This window comes from Rana temporaria, chromosome 13 (assembly GCF_905171775.1).
Source record: "Rana temporaria chromosome 13, aRanTem1.1, whole genome shotgun sequence".
In the NCBI taxonomy this organism is placed as follows: Eukaryota; Metazoa; Chordata; class Amphibia; order Anura; family Ranidae; genus Rana; species Rana temporaria.
The window spans coordinates 115,805,674-115,824,598 of record NC_053501.1 but is presented as its reverse complement, the minus strand read 5'-3'; the positions used below and the strand labels follow the sequence as shown (position 1 = coordinate 115,824,598).

Below are 18,925 nucleotides of genomic sequence, written 5' to 3'. Positions count from 1 at the left end.
CTATGAGCTCCATACATTTGCCGCGGGACGAAACGCGTACATCTCCTGTCACGATGGGACCATGCAGTTGTGTGACAATGAGCTCCGTTCTTTCGGTGTGGGGCTCAAACCTGTACATTTCCTTTGATGATGAGACTCATAAATTTGCTGTGATACAAGACCCATACATTGGCGATGACGATAAGACGAATGCATTCAACTCTCAAAGACCTAAAACCTTCACCTCTGCAAACCCAACATTTAAAAAATGTTATGTAGCACCTATGTACTTTATGGTACCGGTGCTGGTGCTATGGTGCTAGTTAGATTTTGAGGTAGATCAGAGTGTAGTTAAACTCTGATCCAGATTGTTATGTGTAAAACAGGGTCTCTGTCTCAGCTTGGCTGTGCTGTGGGCCCATTCTGCTGTACTGGGGTGTTCTTCCAGCCCCGATGCTGCAGGTGGCATCAGTGGAGTCAAGGTTTGGGTGCACTTTCCCAGCAGCCAATCAGGAGGGTTTGACCTCGCTGTGCATGCTGGGGAGGGGTATTTATGAGACAGACTCGATTGGTTCTGGGTCTTCTTCGTCCAGTGTGGTACCCACCTTTAGGGTGGCCACACCACGGCCCCCCGGGATTAAGTGTCAGTGTGTCATTGTTCTGTACCCCCCAAGTGTCAGTGTGTCATTGTTCTGGACCCCCAAGTGTCAGTGTGTCATTGTTCTGGACCCCCGAGTGTCAGTGTGTCATTGTTCTGGATCCCCCAAGTGTCAGTGTGTCATTGTTCTGGACCCCCAAGTGTCAGTGTGTCATTGTTCTGGACCCCCAAGTGTCAGTGTGTCATTGTTCTGGACCCCCAAGTGTCAGTGTGTCATTGTTCTGGACCCCCAAGTGTCAGTGTGTCATTGTTCTGGGGCCCCAAGTGTCAGTGTGTCATTGTTCTGGACCCCCAAGTGTCAGTGTGTCATTGTTCTGGGACCCCCAAGTGTCAGTGTGTCATTGTTCTGGATCCCCAAATGTCAGTGTGTCATTGTTCTGGGACCCCCGTGTGTCAGTGTGTCATTGTTCTGGATCCCCCAAGTGTCAGTGTGTCATTGTTCTGTGACCCCCAAGTGTCAGTGTGTCATTGTTCTGGGACCCCCGTGTGTCAGTGTGTCATTGTTCTGGATCCCCCAAGTGTCAGTGTGTCATTGTTCTGGATCCCCAAGTGTCAGTGTGTCATTGTTCTGGGACCCCCAAGTGTCAGTGTGTCATTGTTCTGGACCCCCAAGTGTCAGTGTGTCATTGTTCTGGACCCCCAAGTGTCAGTGTGTCATTGTTCTGGACCCCCAAGTGTCAGTGTGTCATTGTTCTGGACCCCCAAGTGTCAGTGTGTCATTGTTCTGGACCCCCAAGTGTCAGTGTGTCATTGTTCTGGACCCCCAAGTGTCAGTGTATCATTGTTCTGGACCGCCAAGTGTCAGCGTGTCATTGTTCTGCACCCCCAAGTGTCAGTGTGTCATTGTTCTGGACCCCCAAGTGTCAGTGTGTCATTGTTCTGGACCCCCAAGTGTCAGTGTGTCATTGTTCTGGACCCCCAAGTGTCAGTGTGTCATTGTTCTAGGGCCACCAAGTGTCAGTGTGTCATTGTTCTGGACCCTCAAGTGTCAGTGTGTCATTGTTCTGGACCCCCAAGTGTCAGTGTGTCATTGTTCTGGGACCCCCAAGTGTCAGGGTGTCATTGTTCTGGGGCCCCAAGTGTCAGCGTGTCATTGTTCTGGGACCCCCAAGTGTCAGTGTGTCATTGTTCTGGACCCCCAAGTGTCAGTGTGTCATTGTTCTGGGACCCCCAAGTGTCAGTGTGTCATTGTTCTGGGACCCCCAAGTGTCAGTGTGTCATTGTTCTGGGGCCCCAAGTGTCAGTGTGTCATTGTTCTGGACCCCCAAGTGTCAGTGTGTCATTGTTCTGGGACCCCCAAGTGTCAGTGTGTCATTGTTCTGGACCCCCAAGTGTCAGTGTGTCATTGTTCTGGGGCCCCAAGTGTCAGTGTGTCATTGTTCTGGGACCCCCAAGTGTCAGTGTGTCATTGTTCTTGGACCCCCAAGTGTCAGTGTGTCATTGTTCTGGACCCCCAAGTGTCAGTGTGTCATTGTTCTGGGACCCCCAAGTGTCAGTGTGTCATTGTTCTTGGACCCCCAAGTGTCAGTGTGTCATTGTTCTGGATCCCCAAGGGTCAGTGTGTCATTGTTCTGGGACCACCAAGTGTCAGTGTGTCATTGTTCTGGGACCCCTAAGTGTCAGTGTGTCATTGTTCTGGACCCCCAAGTGTCAGTGTGTCATTGTTCTGGACCCCCAAGTGTCAGTGTGTCATTGTTCTGGGGCCCCAAGTGTCAGTGTGTCATTGTTCTGGGACCCCCAAGTGTCAGTGTGTCATTGTTCTGGACCCCCAAGTGTCAGTGTGTCATTGTTCTGGGACCCCCAAGTGTCAGTGTGTCATTGTTCTGGGACCCCCAAGTGTAAATTTGATTGTTTTCTAGCACTCATAACATTCTCCTTTCCCTCTAAGCCGGTGACGCCAAACACACGTTAGAACTTCAGACAAGTAAAGAACCCACGGATATCACATATCATATTTATATAACAAAATATCATTTTTCCGCTTCAAAAATAATCCAGACCCAACCCCCGAATACAAAATGGCATCAGTAAAGTTTAGCAATGGATCACGGATTTCATGGCTGCAAAAACATTTGTTCTTCAGGGTCTACAGATAAGAAGGTGTCCATTTCACGAACGGTCAAGGCCGTGACACAACTGCGTCACCAGATCCACCCTCTCCATTCCCCCCTCCCCCAATATGTACATCATAGGAAAGATTGGGCCAACAACGCCCATCACAAATGTCTTGAGCTGTTTGGAAGGGATCTTCATGGTGGGAAAAGTTCTTACAGAAAGTAAACGTTTCACCAATTTCCTCTCTAGACGATGAATCCTTCTCTGCTATGTGCTGGGACCATCACCGGGATCCCCCCGACCCTCTGGATGTTGTACGGATTAAATTTGGTTGCTTCTGGAATAATCATGATGGGTTCCGGGGTCGGCACAGGACTATCAAACTTGACTTTAATGGGATCGCTTCCAGACGAGGACGGGGCGTTGGGTTCCACTCTGGGCGTTGCGTTGTAGGACCTTCGCAGGGAGTAGCTGATGTTGTGTGGCCGGTAGCCCGCTGCTGTACGGACAGAGCTGACCCGGCTGTTGGTGCGGCTTGGCGGTGGGGCGTTCACATCCTCCCTGCAGGTGGAAAAGACCAAAATTTAGTTGGGATATCCAAGGCTATATTCAGACATCATGGTGCCCTACGGGCACCTAAATAATGTGGCCTTTCCCCCCTTGGGTCATATGAAACTATAGCAAGAAGCTTGAGGTCCACCTAAGACTTTTCAACTGTAGGGAACACCAAATACGAGAAACAAGAGATGGCTTCATGGTGCCTGAACTGGAAAGAACTCAACAACTCGTCTAAGGGGCCCAACAGCCTGATCTAAATGTCTCCTGTAGGCCCTTCCCTTACCAGTTCTCGTTCTGAATTCTGCCACAAGGGTCCAGAAGTGGCCAGGGGGAAGCCCTGTAAGGGGCCCAATAGCCTGATCTAAATGTCCCCTGTAGGCCCTTCCCTTACCAGTTCTCGTTCTGAATTCTGCCACAAGGGTCCAGAAGTGGCCAGGGGGAAGCCCTGTAAGGGGCCCAATAGCCTGATCTAAATGTCCCCTGTAAGCCCTTCCCTTACCAGTTCTCGTTCTGAATTCTGCCACAAGGGTCCAGAAGTGGCCAGGGGGAAGCCCTGTAAGGGGCCCAATAGCCTGATCTAAATGTCCCCTGTAGGCCCTTCCCTTACCAGTTCTCGTTCTGAATTCTGCCACAAGGGTCCAGAAGTGGCCAGGGGGAAGCCCTGTAAGGGGCCCAATAGCCTGATCTAAATGTCCCCTGTAGGCCCTTCCCTTACCAGTTCTTGTTCTGAATTCTGCCACAAGGGTCCAGAAGTGGCCAGGGGGAAGCCCTGTAAGGGGCCCAACAGCCTGATCTAAATGTCCCCTGTAGGCCCTTCCCTTACCAGTTCTCGTTCTGAATTCTGCCACAAGGGTCCAGAAGTGGTCAGGGGGAAGCCCTGTAAGGGGCCCAATAGCCTGATCTAAATGTCCCCTGTAGCCCCTTTCCTTACCAGTTCTCGTTCTGAATTCTGCCACAAGGGTCCAGAAGTGGCCAGGGGGAAGCCCTGTAAGGTGCCCAATAGCCTGATCTAAATGTCCCCTGTAGGCCCTTCCCTTACCAGTTCTCGTTCTGAATTCTGCCACAAGGGTCCAGAAGTGGCCAGGGGGATGCCCTGTAAGGGGCCCAATAGCCTGATCTAAATGTCCCCTGTAGGCCCTTCCCTTACCAGTTCTCGTTCTGAATTCTGCCACAAGGGTCCAGAAGTGGCCAGGGGGAAGCCCTGTAAGGGGCCCAATAGCCTGATCTAAATGTCCCCTGTAGGCCCTTCCCTTACCAGTTCTCGTTCTGAATTCTGCCACAAGGGTCCAGAAGTGGCCAGGGGGATGCCCTGTAAGGGGCCCAATAGCCTGATCTAAATGTCCCCTGTAGGCCCTTCCCTTACCAGTTCTCGTTCTGAATTCTGCCACAAGGGTCCAGAAGTGGCCAGGGGGAAGCCCTGTAAGGGGCCCAATAGCCTGATCTAAATGTCCCCTGTAGGCCCTTCCCTTACCAGTTCTCGTTCTGAATTCTGCCACAAGGGTCCAGAAGTGGTCAAGGGGAAGCCCTGGCATCTTCCATCTCTCCCAAGGGGGCTCCACATTTTGAAATTGTACTCGTTACCATCAAAGGTGCCCACAGCCCACGCTTAAAAAAGTTCACCTTCTATATGGTCTCAACCAGGCCATGCCTACTTTTCTAGGTGTCCCGGCCAAGATCATGGCCACTTTCTGTGCAGTCCCACCCCTAATTATGCAGTAACCGCCTACTCATTGCTGTAAACCCCCTCGATTATTACCCTTGTTTGAGTTGCTGAGCATGTCCAGTAACTCAAATAATGATGGTGCTGAGATCCCGGGACATAGCATCCTTGGGACAGAGCACCTGGGTGGGACCTGAAATGAATTATGGGGGACAGAACTATTAAGATGTTCTATTCAATGTTTCTAAATACTGTACTATAAAAATGTAGTATACTAAAGTGCAGTCTACTTTGTGTTATAATTCTTTTTTTCTTATCAGAAAGCTGGACTAGCAAGTAAATGTAGGACCATTTTGGTGTCTGACTGCCATCTAGTGGACAATTTGCTAACTGAGATAGTCGTAGGTCATATTGGTACCTGACTGCCATCTAGTGGACGTTTTTCTGAGACAATATAGGACTTTATTGCTGCCAGACTGCCATCTAGTGGACACTTTGCTAACTGAGATAGTAGTAGGTTTTATTGGTACCTGACTGCCATCTAGTGGACGTTTTGCTGAGACAATATAGGAGTTTATTGGTACCTGACTGCCATCTAGTGGACGTTTTGCTGAGACAATATAGGACTTTATTGCTGCCAGACTGCCATCTAGTGGAACGTTTGCTTACAGCGACATTATAGGACCTTATTGCCTCCTGAACTGTCCTTTGCATTGTCCAATCAAAGGTTGTTATAATACTTTATTGGTGCCAGACTGCCATCTAGTGGACATTTTGCTAACTGAGATAGTAGTAGGTTTTATTGGTACCTGACTGCCATCTAGTGGACGTTTTGCTAACAAAGACATTGTAGGATTTTATTGGTGCCAGACTGCCATCTAGTGGACGTTTTGCTGAGACAATATAGGACTTCATTGGTGCCAGACTGCCACCTAGTGGAACGTTTGCTTACAGCGATATTATAGGAACTTATTGGCTCCTGAACTGCCCTTTGCATCGTCCAATCATAGGTTGCTATAATAATTTATTGGTGCCAGACTGCCATCTAGTGGACACTTTGCTAAAAGAGACAATATAGGACTTTATTGGTACCTGACTGCCATCTAGTGGACATTTTGCTAACAAAGACCTTGTAGGACTTTATTGGTACCAGACTGCCATCTAGTGGACACTTTGCTAACTGAGATAGTAATAGGTTTTATTGGTACTTGACTGCCATCTAGTGGACGTTTTGTTGAGACAATATAGGACTTTATTGGTACCTGACTGCCATCTAGTGGACATTTTGCTAACAAAGACATTGTAGGAATTTATTGGTGCCAGACTGCCATCTAGTGGAACGTTTGCTTACAGCGACATTATAGGACCTTATTGGCTCCAGAACTGTCCTTTGCATTGTCCAATCAAAGGTTGTTATAATACTTTATTGGTGCCAGACTGCCATCTACTGGACACTTTGCTAACTGAGATAGTAGTAGGTTTTATTGGTACCTGACTGCCATCTAGTGGACGTTTTGTTGAGACAATATAGGACTTTATTGGTGCCAGACTGCCACATAGTGGAACGTTTGCTTACAACGACATTATAGGAACTTATTGGCTTCTGAACTGCCCTGTGCATCGTCAAATCATAGGTTGCTATAATACTTTAATGGTGCCAGACTGCCATCTAGTGGACACTTTGCTAAGAGAGACAATATAGGACTTTATTGGTACCTGACTGCCATCTAGTGGACATTTTGCTAAAAAAAGACCTTGTAGGATTTTATTGGTACCAGACTGCCATCTAGTGGACACTTTGCTAACTGAGATAGTAGTAGGTTTTATTGGTACCTGACTGCCATCTAGTGGACGTTTTGATGAGACAATTTAGGACTTTATTGGTGCCAGACTGCCTTCTAGTGGACACTTTGCTAACTGAGATAGTAGTAGGTTTTATTGGTACCTGACTGCCATCTAGTGGACGTTTTGTGAGACAATATAGGACTGTATTGGTACCTGACTGCCATCTAGTGGAACGTTTGCTTACAGCAACATTATAGGACCTTATTGGCTCCTGAACTGTCCTTTGCATTGTCCAATCAAAGGTTGTTATAATACTTTATTGGTGCCAGACTGCCATCTAGTGGACATTTTGCTAACTGAGATAGTAGTAGGTTATATTGGTCCCTGACTGCCATCTAGTGGACACTTTGCTAACTGAGATAGTAGTAGGTTTTATTGGTACCTGACTGCCATCTAGTGGACAATTTGCTAACTGAGATAGTCGTAGGTCATATTGGTACCTGACTGCCATCTAGTGGACGTTTTTCTGAGACAATATAGGACTTTATTGCTGCCAGACTGCCATCTAGTGGACACTTTGCTAACTGAGATAGTAGTAGGTTTTATTGGTACCTGACTGCCATCTAGTGGACGTTTTGCTGAGACAATATAGGAGTTTATTGGTACCTGACTGCCATCTAGTGGACGTTTTGCTGAGACAATATAGGACTTTATTGCTGCCAGACTGCCATCTAGTGGAACGTTTGCTTACAGCGACATTATAGGACCTTATTGCCTCCTGAACTGTCCTTTGCATTGTCCAATCAAAGGTTGTTATAATACTTTATTGGTGCCAGACTGCCATCTAGTGGACATTTTGCTAACTGAGATAGTAGTAGGTTTTATTGGTACCTGACTGCCATCTAGTGGACGTTTTGCTAACAAAGACATTGTAGGATTTTATTGGTGCCAGACTGCCATCTAGTGGACGTTTTGCTGAGACAATATAGGACTTCATTGGTGCCAGACTGCCACCTAGTGGAACGTTTGCTTACAGCGATATTATAGGAACTTATTGGCTCCTGAACTGCCCTTTGCATCGTCCAATCATAGGTTGCTATAATAATTTATTGGTGCCAGACTGCCATCTAGTGGACACTTTGCTAAAAGAGACAATATAGGACTTTATTGGTACCTGACTGCCATCTAGTGGACATTTTGCTAACAAAGACCTTGTAGGACTTTATTGGTACCAGACTGCCATCTAGTGGACACTTTGCTAACTGAGATAGTAATAGGTTTTATTGGTACTTGACTGCCATCTAGTGGACGTTTTGTTGAGACAATATAGGACTTTATTGGTACCTGACTGCCATCTAGTGGACATTTTGCTAACAAAGACATTGTAGGAATTTATTGGTGCCAGACTGCCATCTAGTGGAACGTTTGCTTACAGCGACATTATAGGACCTTATTGGCTCCAGAACTGTCCTTTGCATTGTCCAATCAAAGGTTGTTATAATACTTTATTGGTGCCAGACTGCCATCTACTGGACACTTTGCTAACTGAGATAGTAGTAGGTTTTATTGGTACCTGACTGCCATCTAGTGGACGTTTTGTTGAGACAATATAGGACTTTATTGGTGCCAGACTGCCACATAGTGGAACGTTTGCTTACAACGACATTATAGGAACTTATTGGCTTCTGAACTGCCCTGTGCATCGTCAAATCATAGGTTGCTATAATACTTTAATGGTGCCAGACTGCCATCTAGTGGACACTTTGCTAAGAGAGACAATATAGGACTTTATTGGTACCTGACTGCCATCTAGTGGACATTTTGCTAAAAAAAGACCTTGTAGGATTTTATTGGTACCAGACTGCCATCTAGTGGACACTTTGCTAACTGAGATAGTAGTAGGTTTTATTGGTACCTGACTGCCATCTAGTGGACGTTTTGATGAGACAATTTAGGACTTTATTGGTGCCAGACTGCCTTCTAGTGGACACTTTGCTAACTGAGATAGTAGTAGGTTTTATTGGTACCTGACTGCCATCTAGTGGACGTTTTGTGAGACAATATAGGACTGTATTGGTACCTGACTGCCATCTAGTGGAACGTTTGCTTACAGCAACATTATAGGACCTTATTGGCTCCTGAACTGTCCTTTGCATTGTCCAATCAAAGGTTGTTATAATACTTTATTGGTGCCAGACTGCCATCTAGTGGACATTTTGCTAACTGAGATAGTAGTAGGTTATATTGGTCCCTGACTGCCATCTAGTGGACACTTTGCTAACTGAGATAGTAGTAGGTTTTATTGGTACCTGACTGCCATCTAGTGGACGTTTTTCTGAGACAATATAGGACTTTATTGGTACCTGACTGCCATCTAGTGGACGTTTTGTTTGCTAACAAAGACCTTGTAGGACTTTATTGGTACCAGACTGCCATCTAGTGGACACTTTGCTAACTGAGATAGTAATAGGTTTTATTGGTACTTGACTGCCATCTAGTGGACGTTTTGCTGAGACAATATAGGACTTTATTGGTGCCAGACTGCCATCTAGTGGAACGTTTGCTTACAGCGACATTATAGGACCTTATTGGCTCCTGAACTGTCCTTTGCATTGTCCAATCAAAGGTTGTTATAATACTTTATTGGTACCTGACTGCCATCTAGTGGACGTTTTTCTGAGACAATATAGGACTTTATTGGTACCTGACTGCCATCTAGTGGACATTTTGCTAACAAAGACCTTGTAGGACTTTATTGGTACCAGACTGCCATCTAGTGGACACTTTGCTAACTGAGATAATAGTAGGTTTTATTGGTACTTGACTGCCATCTAGTGGACGTTTTTCTGAGACAATATAGGACTTTATTGGTACCTGACTGCCATCTAGTGGACATTTTGCTAACAAATACCTTGTAGGACTTTATTGGTACCAGACTGCCATCTAGTGGACACTTTGCTATCTGAGATAATAGTAGGTTTTATTGGTACTTGACTGCCATCTAGTGGACGTTTTGCTGAGACAATATAGGACTTTATTGGTGCCAGACTGCCATCTAGTGGAACGTTTGCTTACAGCGACATTATAGGACCTTATTGGCTCCTGAACTGTCCTTTGCATTGTCCAATCAAAGGTTGTTATAATACTTTATTGGTGCCAGACTGCCATCTAGTGGACGTTTTTCTGAGACAATATAGGACTTTATTGGTACCTGACTGCCATCTAGTGGACATTTTGCTAACAAAGACCTTGTAGGACTTTATTGGTACCAGACTGCCATCTAGTGGACACTTTGCTAACTGAGATAATAGTAGGTTTTATTGGTACTTGACTGCCATCTAGTGGACGTTTTGCTGAGACAATATAGGACTTTATTGGTGCCAGACTGCCATCTAGTGGAACGTTTGCTTACAGCGACATTATAGGACCTTATTGGCTCCTGAACTGTCCAATCAAAGGTTGTTATTAGGGTTGTCCAAATACCGATACTAGTATCGGTATCGGGACCGATACCGAGTATTTGCGGGAGTACTCGTACTCGCGCAAATGCTCCCGATACCTAAATAGAATACTTTTTTTGTATTTATCAACATGTTCTATGAAAATTCTTTGAGTTTTTTACTACTGCATGACAAGCAAATAAAACATTTTTATTCATTTTTACTCATTTTTATTCTTTTATAATGTCTTGAGTTAGAGTTCTTCATAATTCTAAAGAAAATATCCTTAGTCTGTATTGTGGTTTGAAAACTGTCACATGACATTTAAAAAAAAGTATCGGTATTCGGTATCGGCGACTACATGAAAAAAAGTATCGGTACTTGTACTCGGTCCTAAAAAAGTGGTATCGGGACAACCCTAGTTGTTATAATACTTTATTGGTGCCAGACTGCCATCTAGTGGAACGTTTGCTTACAGCGACATTATAGGACCTTATTGGCTCCTGAACTGTCCAATCAAAGGTTGTTATAATACTTTATTGGTGCCAGACTGCCATCTAGTGGACATTTTGATAACTGAGATAATAGTAGGTTTTATTGGTACTTGACTGCCATCTAGTGGACGTTTTGATGAGACAATATAGGACTTTATTGGTGCCAGACCGCCACATAGTGGAACGTTTGCTTACAACGACATTATAGGAACTTATTGGCTTCTGAACTGCCCTGTGCATCGTCAAATCATAGGTTGCTATAATACTTTAATGGTGCCAGACTGCCATCTAGTGGACACTTTGCTAAGAGAGACAATATAGGACTTTATTGGTACCTGACTGCCATCTAGTGGACATTTTGCTAAAAAAAGACCTTGTAGGATTTTATTGGTACCAGACTGCCATCTAGTGGACACTTTGCTAACTGAGATAGTAGTAGGTTTTATTGGTACCTGACTGCCATCTAGTGGACATTTTGTTGAGACAATATAGGACTTTATTGGTGCCAGACTGCCATCTAGTGGACATTTTGCTAACAAAGACATTGTAGGAATGTATTGGTGCCAGACTGCCATCTAGTGGAACGTTTGCTTACAGCGACATTATAGGACCTTATTGGCTCCTGAACTGTCCTTTGCATTGTCCAATCAAAGGTTGTTATAATACTTTATTGGTGCCAGACTGCCATCTAGTGGACACTGCTAACATAGACATTGTAGGACTTTATTGGTACCAGACTGCCATCTAGTGGACACTTTGCTAACTGAGATAGTAGTAGGTTTTATTGGTACCTGACTGCCATCTAGTGGACTTTTTGCCGAGACAATATGGGACTTTATTGGTGCCAGACTGCCATCTAGTGGACACTTTGCTGACAAATACATTGTAGGACTTTATTGGTACTAGACTGCCATCTAGTGGACACTTTACTTAAAGCAGCCATATCACATAAATCAAACTGAGATCGTTCCATTTTGCTCTGCCTGTATAAAAACATTTATGTATCTAAAAATATTTCCATACAGTATTTTGTGTTATAATTGCTTTTTTTTATCAGAAACCTGGATTAGCAAGTTAATGTAAGACTTTATTGGTGCCAGACTGCCATCTAGTGGACATTATGCTAACCGAGACATTGCAGGACTTTATTGGTTCCTTGATTGCCCTTTGCAGTCTTTAACATTGGACTTTAACGATGCAAGACTGCCACCTTGTGGACACTTTGCTTAATACAGGCCTAACGGATAGACAAAACCAAATTTGCACTACTAGTATAAAAGGAAAAATACTCTATAAAAAAGATTTGGGGGACATTACTGTGTATTTTTAGTGGAACGTTTGCTTACAGCGACATTGTAGGAACTTATTGGCTCCTGAACTGCCCTTTGCATCGTCCAATCATAGGTTGCTATAATAATTTATTGGTGCCAGACTGCCATCTATTGGACACTTTGCTAACAGAGACAATATAGGACTTTATTGTTGTCTGACTGCCATCTAGTGGACATTTTGATATCAAAGACATTGTAGGACTTTATTGTGCAAGTCTGCCATCTAGTGGACACTTTGCTAACTGAGATAATAGTAGGTTTTATTGGTACCTGTAGTAATTAGGATATCACAAAAGCGCCCGATTGATGATCCACTACTGCGCCAGTATGGAAAAGAATTCAAAAAGTGCCTAGCTGCTGTTTAAATAAATAATATGTGAAAAACTAAGAGAATATATTGTGTACATCAAGTGCCAATATAAAACCACAGCGCTGTAAGAATAAATAAATATTCAAAAACTAAAAATATGCACGTGTACAATGTGATAACACAATTAAAGTGATTAAACTCATACATTGAGACCATGCAGCAAAATTATTATACAGTAATAATAATAATATTGGATAGAAAAATTAATATTAAAATTATATTAATAGTGAAAAAAAGTCCGTGTTGTAACATAAAAGATGTGAAGTATAAGGAAAACAGTTCATATAACTTCAGTGTGATTAATCCACTTCTCCAGAACTTCCACCACACCTCAGTGTTCAGTGCTCAAGTCCCCCCTCACAGTGGAAACTCACCACAATGCTATGCCTCCCACTCTCGTGTTTGGCTAACAAGCTTGAAATAAGAATATCTCGACGGTGTCACCAATTCATTTGAATTCCAAATTTAAACGGATGTTCCAAGTAGCAATGCAAAAAAAGGAAAGGTGCACAATAGTGTAAAAACGTAAGACCAGTTTATTAAATACACTCAAATAAACCTCCAAAAGTTGCACTCACAAACAAACTCCAATAAACAACATTGTGTATACACAGACCGCTGCACACTTCAAAAATCCTCAATGGCGGATAACAGTGGTCACGGCGGACCCTCGGTCAACTGAATGATCTCACCGCAATCCTCGGAACGGCACACCACTTCACACGATACTTCTTATTTATGGAAATGTCCAAATAGCTACGAGATGGCTGCAAGCAGTCTTGAATGTAACTTTAGAACTTTCTAAACATGGATTAGGCCACGCCCCGACATGTTTCGACTTCCTGTCTTATTCATGGGTATGGCCTAATCAACCCATCCTCTCTTTTATGTATACCTAAGGATGCTGTCAGCGAATAAGAGCAGATAGTGACGATTAACACCACGCCTCTTGCGTGTGTATATCGCACCATCTGTGAGAGCGAGGAAAACACCCGGTCACGTGCACTGTAGTGTCCAATAGGGAGAGATCCTCACCGCTGTCTATAGGCGGGAGTTGTGTATAGCGTCTCACTGGTTACTACGGTGACGAGGAGCGCAGCCAATCAAGCTGCGCTTCTCTTGGATCCAATCAGTTCACCGCAGGATTACCAATGAGCATAAGCTATCGTTATGATGCCGCGTTGTCTTAACAACGGGGGACGCAGCCGGCTGGTCACGTGCACCCCGTGGCCAATAGACACTGATCGCAGCATTTAATCAAAACGGAAATGTAGTACATAAAAGATGCATTAATAAATCACACAGCGGTTTACTTTTAAACTAACAAGTTGATAGTGGTACAAGATAGGAGAATGTAATAGTGCGGGCATGATAACAGTTTATCAAAAACTGGGAGTAACTAATCATTTAACTTGGGACCAGTCTCTCGAGGATCCCCGTGACCACTACTCCTTAGTTATACCACACATCACAATACTAGTCATACATTCAATGAATAGATGCAATAATTATATCATTGAAACTTACATCATTAAAAATTAAAATAACACTATAACTTTGGTCTGACATACATATATATTAGCTAGAATAATTACTACTAAGCCATATATATATATAAAAAATATAAAAAATATATATATAAAAAATAATAAAATCTAAGCAAATTTAAAAATTACTATATTAGAATATATTCTATATATCTGCATACTGGTTCAAAAAAAGGGAACCCAGTGATTTTATTCTGGACAACACACCATAGGTTGACTCTCATGTGTATGAATGAATATACAAATAAATTTAGAATAAATTAAATAATACATAGTAATTAATTATGGGATGAATGGTTGATGATCAATAGAGATTGAGGATGAACCCACATAAATAGATAGATTAAATCCAGACAACATCATGACCATATAAGAATACATAGAGTATAGGTAACTGGACCCAAATACTGGTAAAAGCAAAGATAAGGGTTTCAACTGGTATCACCCAAGCTAAAATAGCTTATTATCCTGCACTTCACTACTGGGTACAGCCCAGAACCGAACATTAGAAGATAAACTGCTCATCCAAACCATATATAGATGGCATAGATAAACAGCCTAAATTTGGAGAATATGATAAAGGAACTAGATGCCTCAAGAATTGTTGATAAAGCAGTTGAGGTCAACTTCTATATTTAAACCTCGAGGCTGGAGACATTTAAGCAGGTATATCCATTGGGTTTCGCGCTGTGAGAGGTCCCTTATTCTGTTTGAACCCCTCCATCCGAAATATACCACGTCGATCCCACAAAATTGAATCAGAGATGGATCCTGTTTATGTCTCTTTTTAAAATGCATCGAGACGCTATGATGTTCAAAGCCCTTTTTTATATTCGCTAGGTGTTCAGCGATTCGCACCCTAAGCAACCTTTTAGTTCTCCCTACATAGAGTAAACCACAAGGGCACCACAGTAGGTAAACTACATAGGAAGAATTGCACGTACTAAATTCTTTAATTTCAAAAGATCTACCATCACTTCCTGTTATTTCACATTTCCCCCTGTTGTGTGTATGTACTGTCCGACAACATATACACCTACGACAGGGAAAAAAACCTTTTAGGTCGATTTTTATAGAAGGATTGGGGGGATCCAGAATTTTTTGGACAACCCTATCTCCAAAATTTGGTGCCTTTCGGTAAATAAACCGAGGTTGTTCTGGTATTACGGTCCCCAAATGTGTATCTCTGGCCAGGATATACCAATGTTTCCGAAAAATAGTTTCAATATCCTTATATTGAGAATGGAAACCTGTTAAAAAACCCAAGTGATGTTGACTATTTGGTTCGGCAGATTCTTTCTTCCTCAGACATTGTTCCCTCGGTACATTTGCTACATCTCTTATGATGTTGTTCAATCTAGTTTCATTGTACCCCTTCTGTACAAATCTCTGTTTTAGCATAGTTGCTTGTTCTATATAATCAGATTCCTTAGTACAATTTCTCCTTACTCTTAGGAACTGTCCTTTCGGAATATTGTTTATCCACGCCGGATGATGTCCGCTTCGGATTGACAAGTAACTGTTCCGATCTGTCGTTTTAAAGTGTACTTTAGTCTTTAAATTTCCATCTAAATATTCAATGTTGACATCAAGGAAATTGACTGAACTCTCACTGATATTATATTCAAGCTTGATGTTATTACTATTGTTATTGAGATCTGTAAGGAACACTCTCAGATCCACCTCCGATCCCTCCCAAATGAGTAAAAGATCGTCGATGAATCTGCGGTAGAAAATAAGCTGATGCTTCTGGTTACGGAAGATGTATCTATCCTCCCATTCCGCCATGAACAGGTTGGCGAGGCTGGGAGCAAACTTTGCTCCCATAGCCACGCCAACCTGCTGCGAAAAGAAGAAGCCATTGAACCAAAAATAGTTGTGCGCCATGCAGAACTCCAAAGCATGGCCGAGGAATTTCTTTTGGACATAGGGAATATCGTCCCTCCTGCTTAGTGCCCAGTTTAATGCCAGCGCGGCGTCATCGTGTTGAATTATGGTATAAAGGGACGCCACGTCCGCTGTTACCAAAATAATATTGGACTCAGGATTGATATTTACTAGCTCCAAAGATGTTAATAAGTCCGTAGTATCCTTCAAAAATGCCTTAGTGTTACGAACACTAGGCTGGAGGAACTTGTCCAGATATTCTCCCAACCTGGCAGTTACTGATCCAATCCCATTTACAATGGGTCGGGCCGGTGGAACTGTTGGGTGCTTATGAATCTTCGGAAGCGTGTATATCACAGGAATCCTGCACACAGACGGGGCCAGATAGGTTTTTTCTTTAGCATTAAGGGCATTGGTCCGATATCCCCAACACACTAGAGCTTCTAATTGAGATTTATAATCCTCAGTGGGGTCTGAGCCCAGTCTCCTGTAAGTGATAGAGTCACTTAACAGTGTGGTCAATTGGCTCAGATAAAACTCTTTATCCATAACAACCACCCCGCCACCCTTGTCTGCAGGGCGGATGATGATCTCTTTATTATTTTCAAGGCTCTTTATTCCTTCTTTAATAAAATCAGGGTTCACCTTCTTCTTTTGGGGGAGTTCATCAATATCCTTCAGCACTAATTGTTTAAAGACCTCGATGTAATGGTTATTTGGATTTTGGGGATTAAAGAGGGATCTATTCTTCAGGCCACTATCTATGTGCCCAGGTGCAATATTACTCTTTAAAGATGATTCTGTCGGATGGCTCAAAAAATATTTTTTCATGTTAAGCGTCCTTATAAATTTATGAGTGTCAATGTACAAATCAAACTTGTTCATGACTTTCCTTGGTGCACATTTTAGGCCAGTATTTAGTATGTTCAACTCTTTCGAATTCAACACTACTTTACTTAAATTGAAGATCCCTATATTTAAGTTTTCCTCGGTCTTTTCTTTGGATTGCTTTCTCCGTCCGGCCCTACAGCCCCTTCTTCTCTTTGGGGGTAATCCCCATTCTTGGAGTGTGGATGTGGTTGCCCATTCCTGTCCACCCCCCTGTTGTGAGAAGTGTGAGGGGGTCTCCTCGGGGTTGTTCCTCTCCCCCTCCCCCTCTGTCCTAAAAAAGGCTGTGATTGATGATAGTACTGATTAGGTGCTGGGTGTGCATACCATTGTTGATAATCTTGTTGAGGATAATACTGACAATGGTTATGTTCACCCTGTGTGTAATAGGGGCGAGGTGATTGATGATTTTGACCATATTGGTAATCATCCCTTTCTCGTCTAGATATTGCAGGTGATTCAAATTGTGGACCATACTGTCCACTTCCAGAAGCCTGTGAGTCAGAGTTCCGTCTCTGATTTGGCAGTAGATGTTCACTTTTCCTCGTTGTGGCTTTCCCGGTATTTTGTTTACTTGAATCCTTTTTCTGACTCGCGAAATTAGTTTTTTGTACAGGTTTAACTCCCTCGTTCGCGTTATCAGTTCCTACAGCATTTTGCCATGCATATATCTTATCATTCTTGAAATCTTCAGAGTCTCGGTTGTACTTCTTAACCTTTCTCTTCTGCGTTTCCCTATCAACTTTCTCCAATTTTTTCTTCATGTTCGTATTAAATTCTTTAATCAAGGCGGAGTCATTAATTGGTACCAATTTATCCTGTATGATTTTGATTTTATCATTAATCATACTCAACTTAATTTGTTTTCTTTTCAGAACCAATAGTTGTAGGTCCATCCCCACTTTATCAAAAAATTTTTTCCATTCATCCATATATTTAGTCTCATGGAGACCATCTTGGGGAGTCACATCCCACCTTAAACTCCTAAAAATCAGACCCTCTTTATTATAGTGCTCAAACGTAAACACATCCCACCAGGCTTTTATTTGTTTCTCTAATAGAATTTCCAAGGATTTTAAAATCCCTGGATAATCTTCCTCACAGTCTGTCATTTCATGACTGTTGGAGAAGATCGTGTCAGCACTCAATTGCCTATTCATCAAATAATTGATGGATTCCATGGCTGCTAGTAGTTAAAAAGTATAGAAGTGTAGTAATTAGGATATCACAAAAGCGCCCGATTGATGATCCACTACTGCGCCAGTATGGAAAAGAATTCAAAAAGTGCCTAGCTGCTGTTTAAATAAATAATATGTGAAAAACTAAGAGAATATATTGTGTACATCAAGTGCCAATATAAAACCACAGCGCTGTAAGAATAAATAAATATTCAAAAACTAAAAATATGCACGTGTACAATGTGATAACACAATTAAAGTGATTAAACTCATACATTGAGACCATGCAGCAAAATTATTATACAGTAATAATAATAATATTGGATAGAAAAATTAATATTAAAATTATATTAATAGTGAAAAAAAGTCTGTGTTGTAACATAAAAGATGTGAAGTATAAGGAAAACAGTTCATATAACTTCAGTGTGATTAATCCACTTCTCCAGAACTTCCACCACACCTCAGTGTTCAGTGCTCAAGTCCCCCCTCACAGTGGAAACTCACCACAATGCTATGCCTCCCACTCTCGTGTTTGGCTAACAAGCTTGAAATAAGAATATCTCGACGGTGTCACCAATTCATTTGAATTCCAAATTTAAACGGATGTTCCAAGTAGCAATGCAAAAAAAGGAAAGGTGCACAATAGTGTAAAAACGTAAGACCAGTTTATTAAATACACTCAAATAAACCTCCAAAAGTTGCACTCACAAACAAACTCCAATAAACAACATTGTGTATACACAGACCGCTGCACACTTCAAAAATCCTCAATGGCGGATAACAGTGGTCACGGCGGACCCTCGGTCAACTGAATGATCTCACCGCAATCCTCGGAACGGCACACCACTTCACACGATACTTCTTATTTATGGAAATGTCCAAATAGCTACGAGATGGCTGCAAGCAGTCTTGAATGTAACTTTAGAACTTTCTAAACATGGATTAGGCCACGCCCCGACATGTTTCGACTTCCTGTCTTATTCATGGGTATGGCCTAATCAACCCATCCTCTCTTTTATGTATACCTAAGGATGCTGTCAGCGAATAAGAGCAGATAGTGACGATTAACACCACGCCTCTTGCGTGTGTATATCG

The 18,925-nt window shown here is 42.7% G+C and overlaps 2 protein-coding genes across 3 annotated transcripts in view; both read right to left on the bottom strand.

The window, feature by feature from the left end:
• Positions 1 to 2,577: 2,577 nt before the first annotated feature.
• Positions 2,578 to 18,925, bottom strand: part of VSIG8 (V-set and immunoglobulin domain containing 8) — a 51,994-nt gene continuing 35,646 nt past the window's right edge. The window contains exon 7 of the mRNA XM_040333608.1: positions 2,578 to 3,253. Within this exon, the coding sequence (XP_040189542.1) occupies positions 2,938 to 3,253 (316 nt within the window). The 3' untranslated portion in view covers positions 2,578 to 2,937. The remainder of the gene's footprint in view (positions 3,254 to 18,925) is intronic.
• LOC120921018 lies at positions 3,260 to 10,153 on the bottom strand. Of its 2 annotated transcripts, none has more exons than XM_040333605.1 (2): positions 7,362 to 10,153; positions 3,260 to 7,137 (listed from the first exon to the last, which is right to left on the bottom strand). In XM_040333605.1, the coding sequence occupies exon 2, from the start codon at positions 4,780 to 4,782 to the stop codon at positions 3,445 to 3,447; it is 1,338 nt and encodes a 445-aa protein (XP_040189539.1). In that variant the 5' UTR covers positions 4,783 to 7,137; positions 7,362 to 10,153; the 3' UTR covers positions 3,260 to 3,444. The 2 variants fall into 2 exon arrangements, with proteins under 2 accessions (XP_040189539.1, XP_040189540.1); XM_040333606.1 differs by having other exon boundaries at positions 9,346 to 10,153.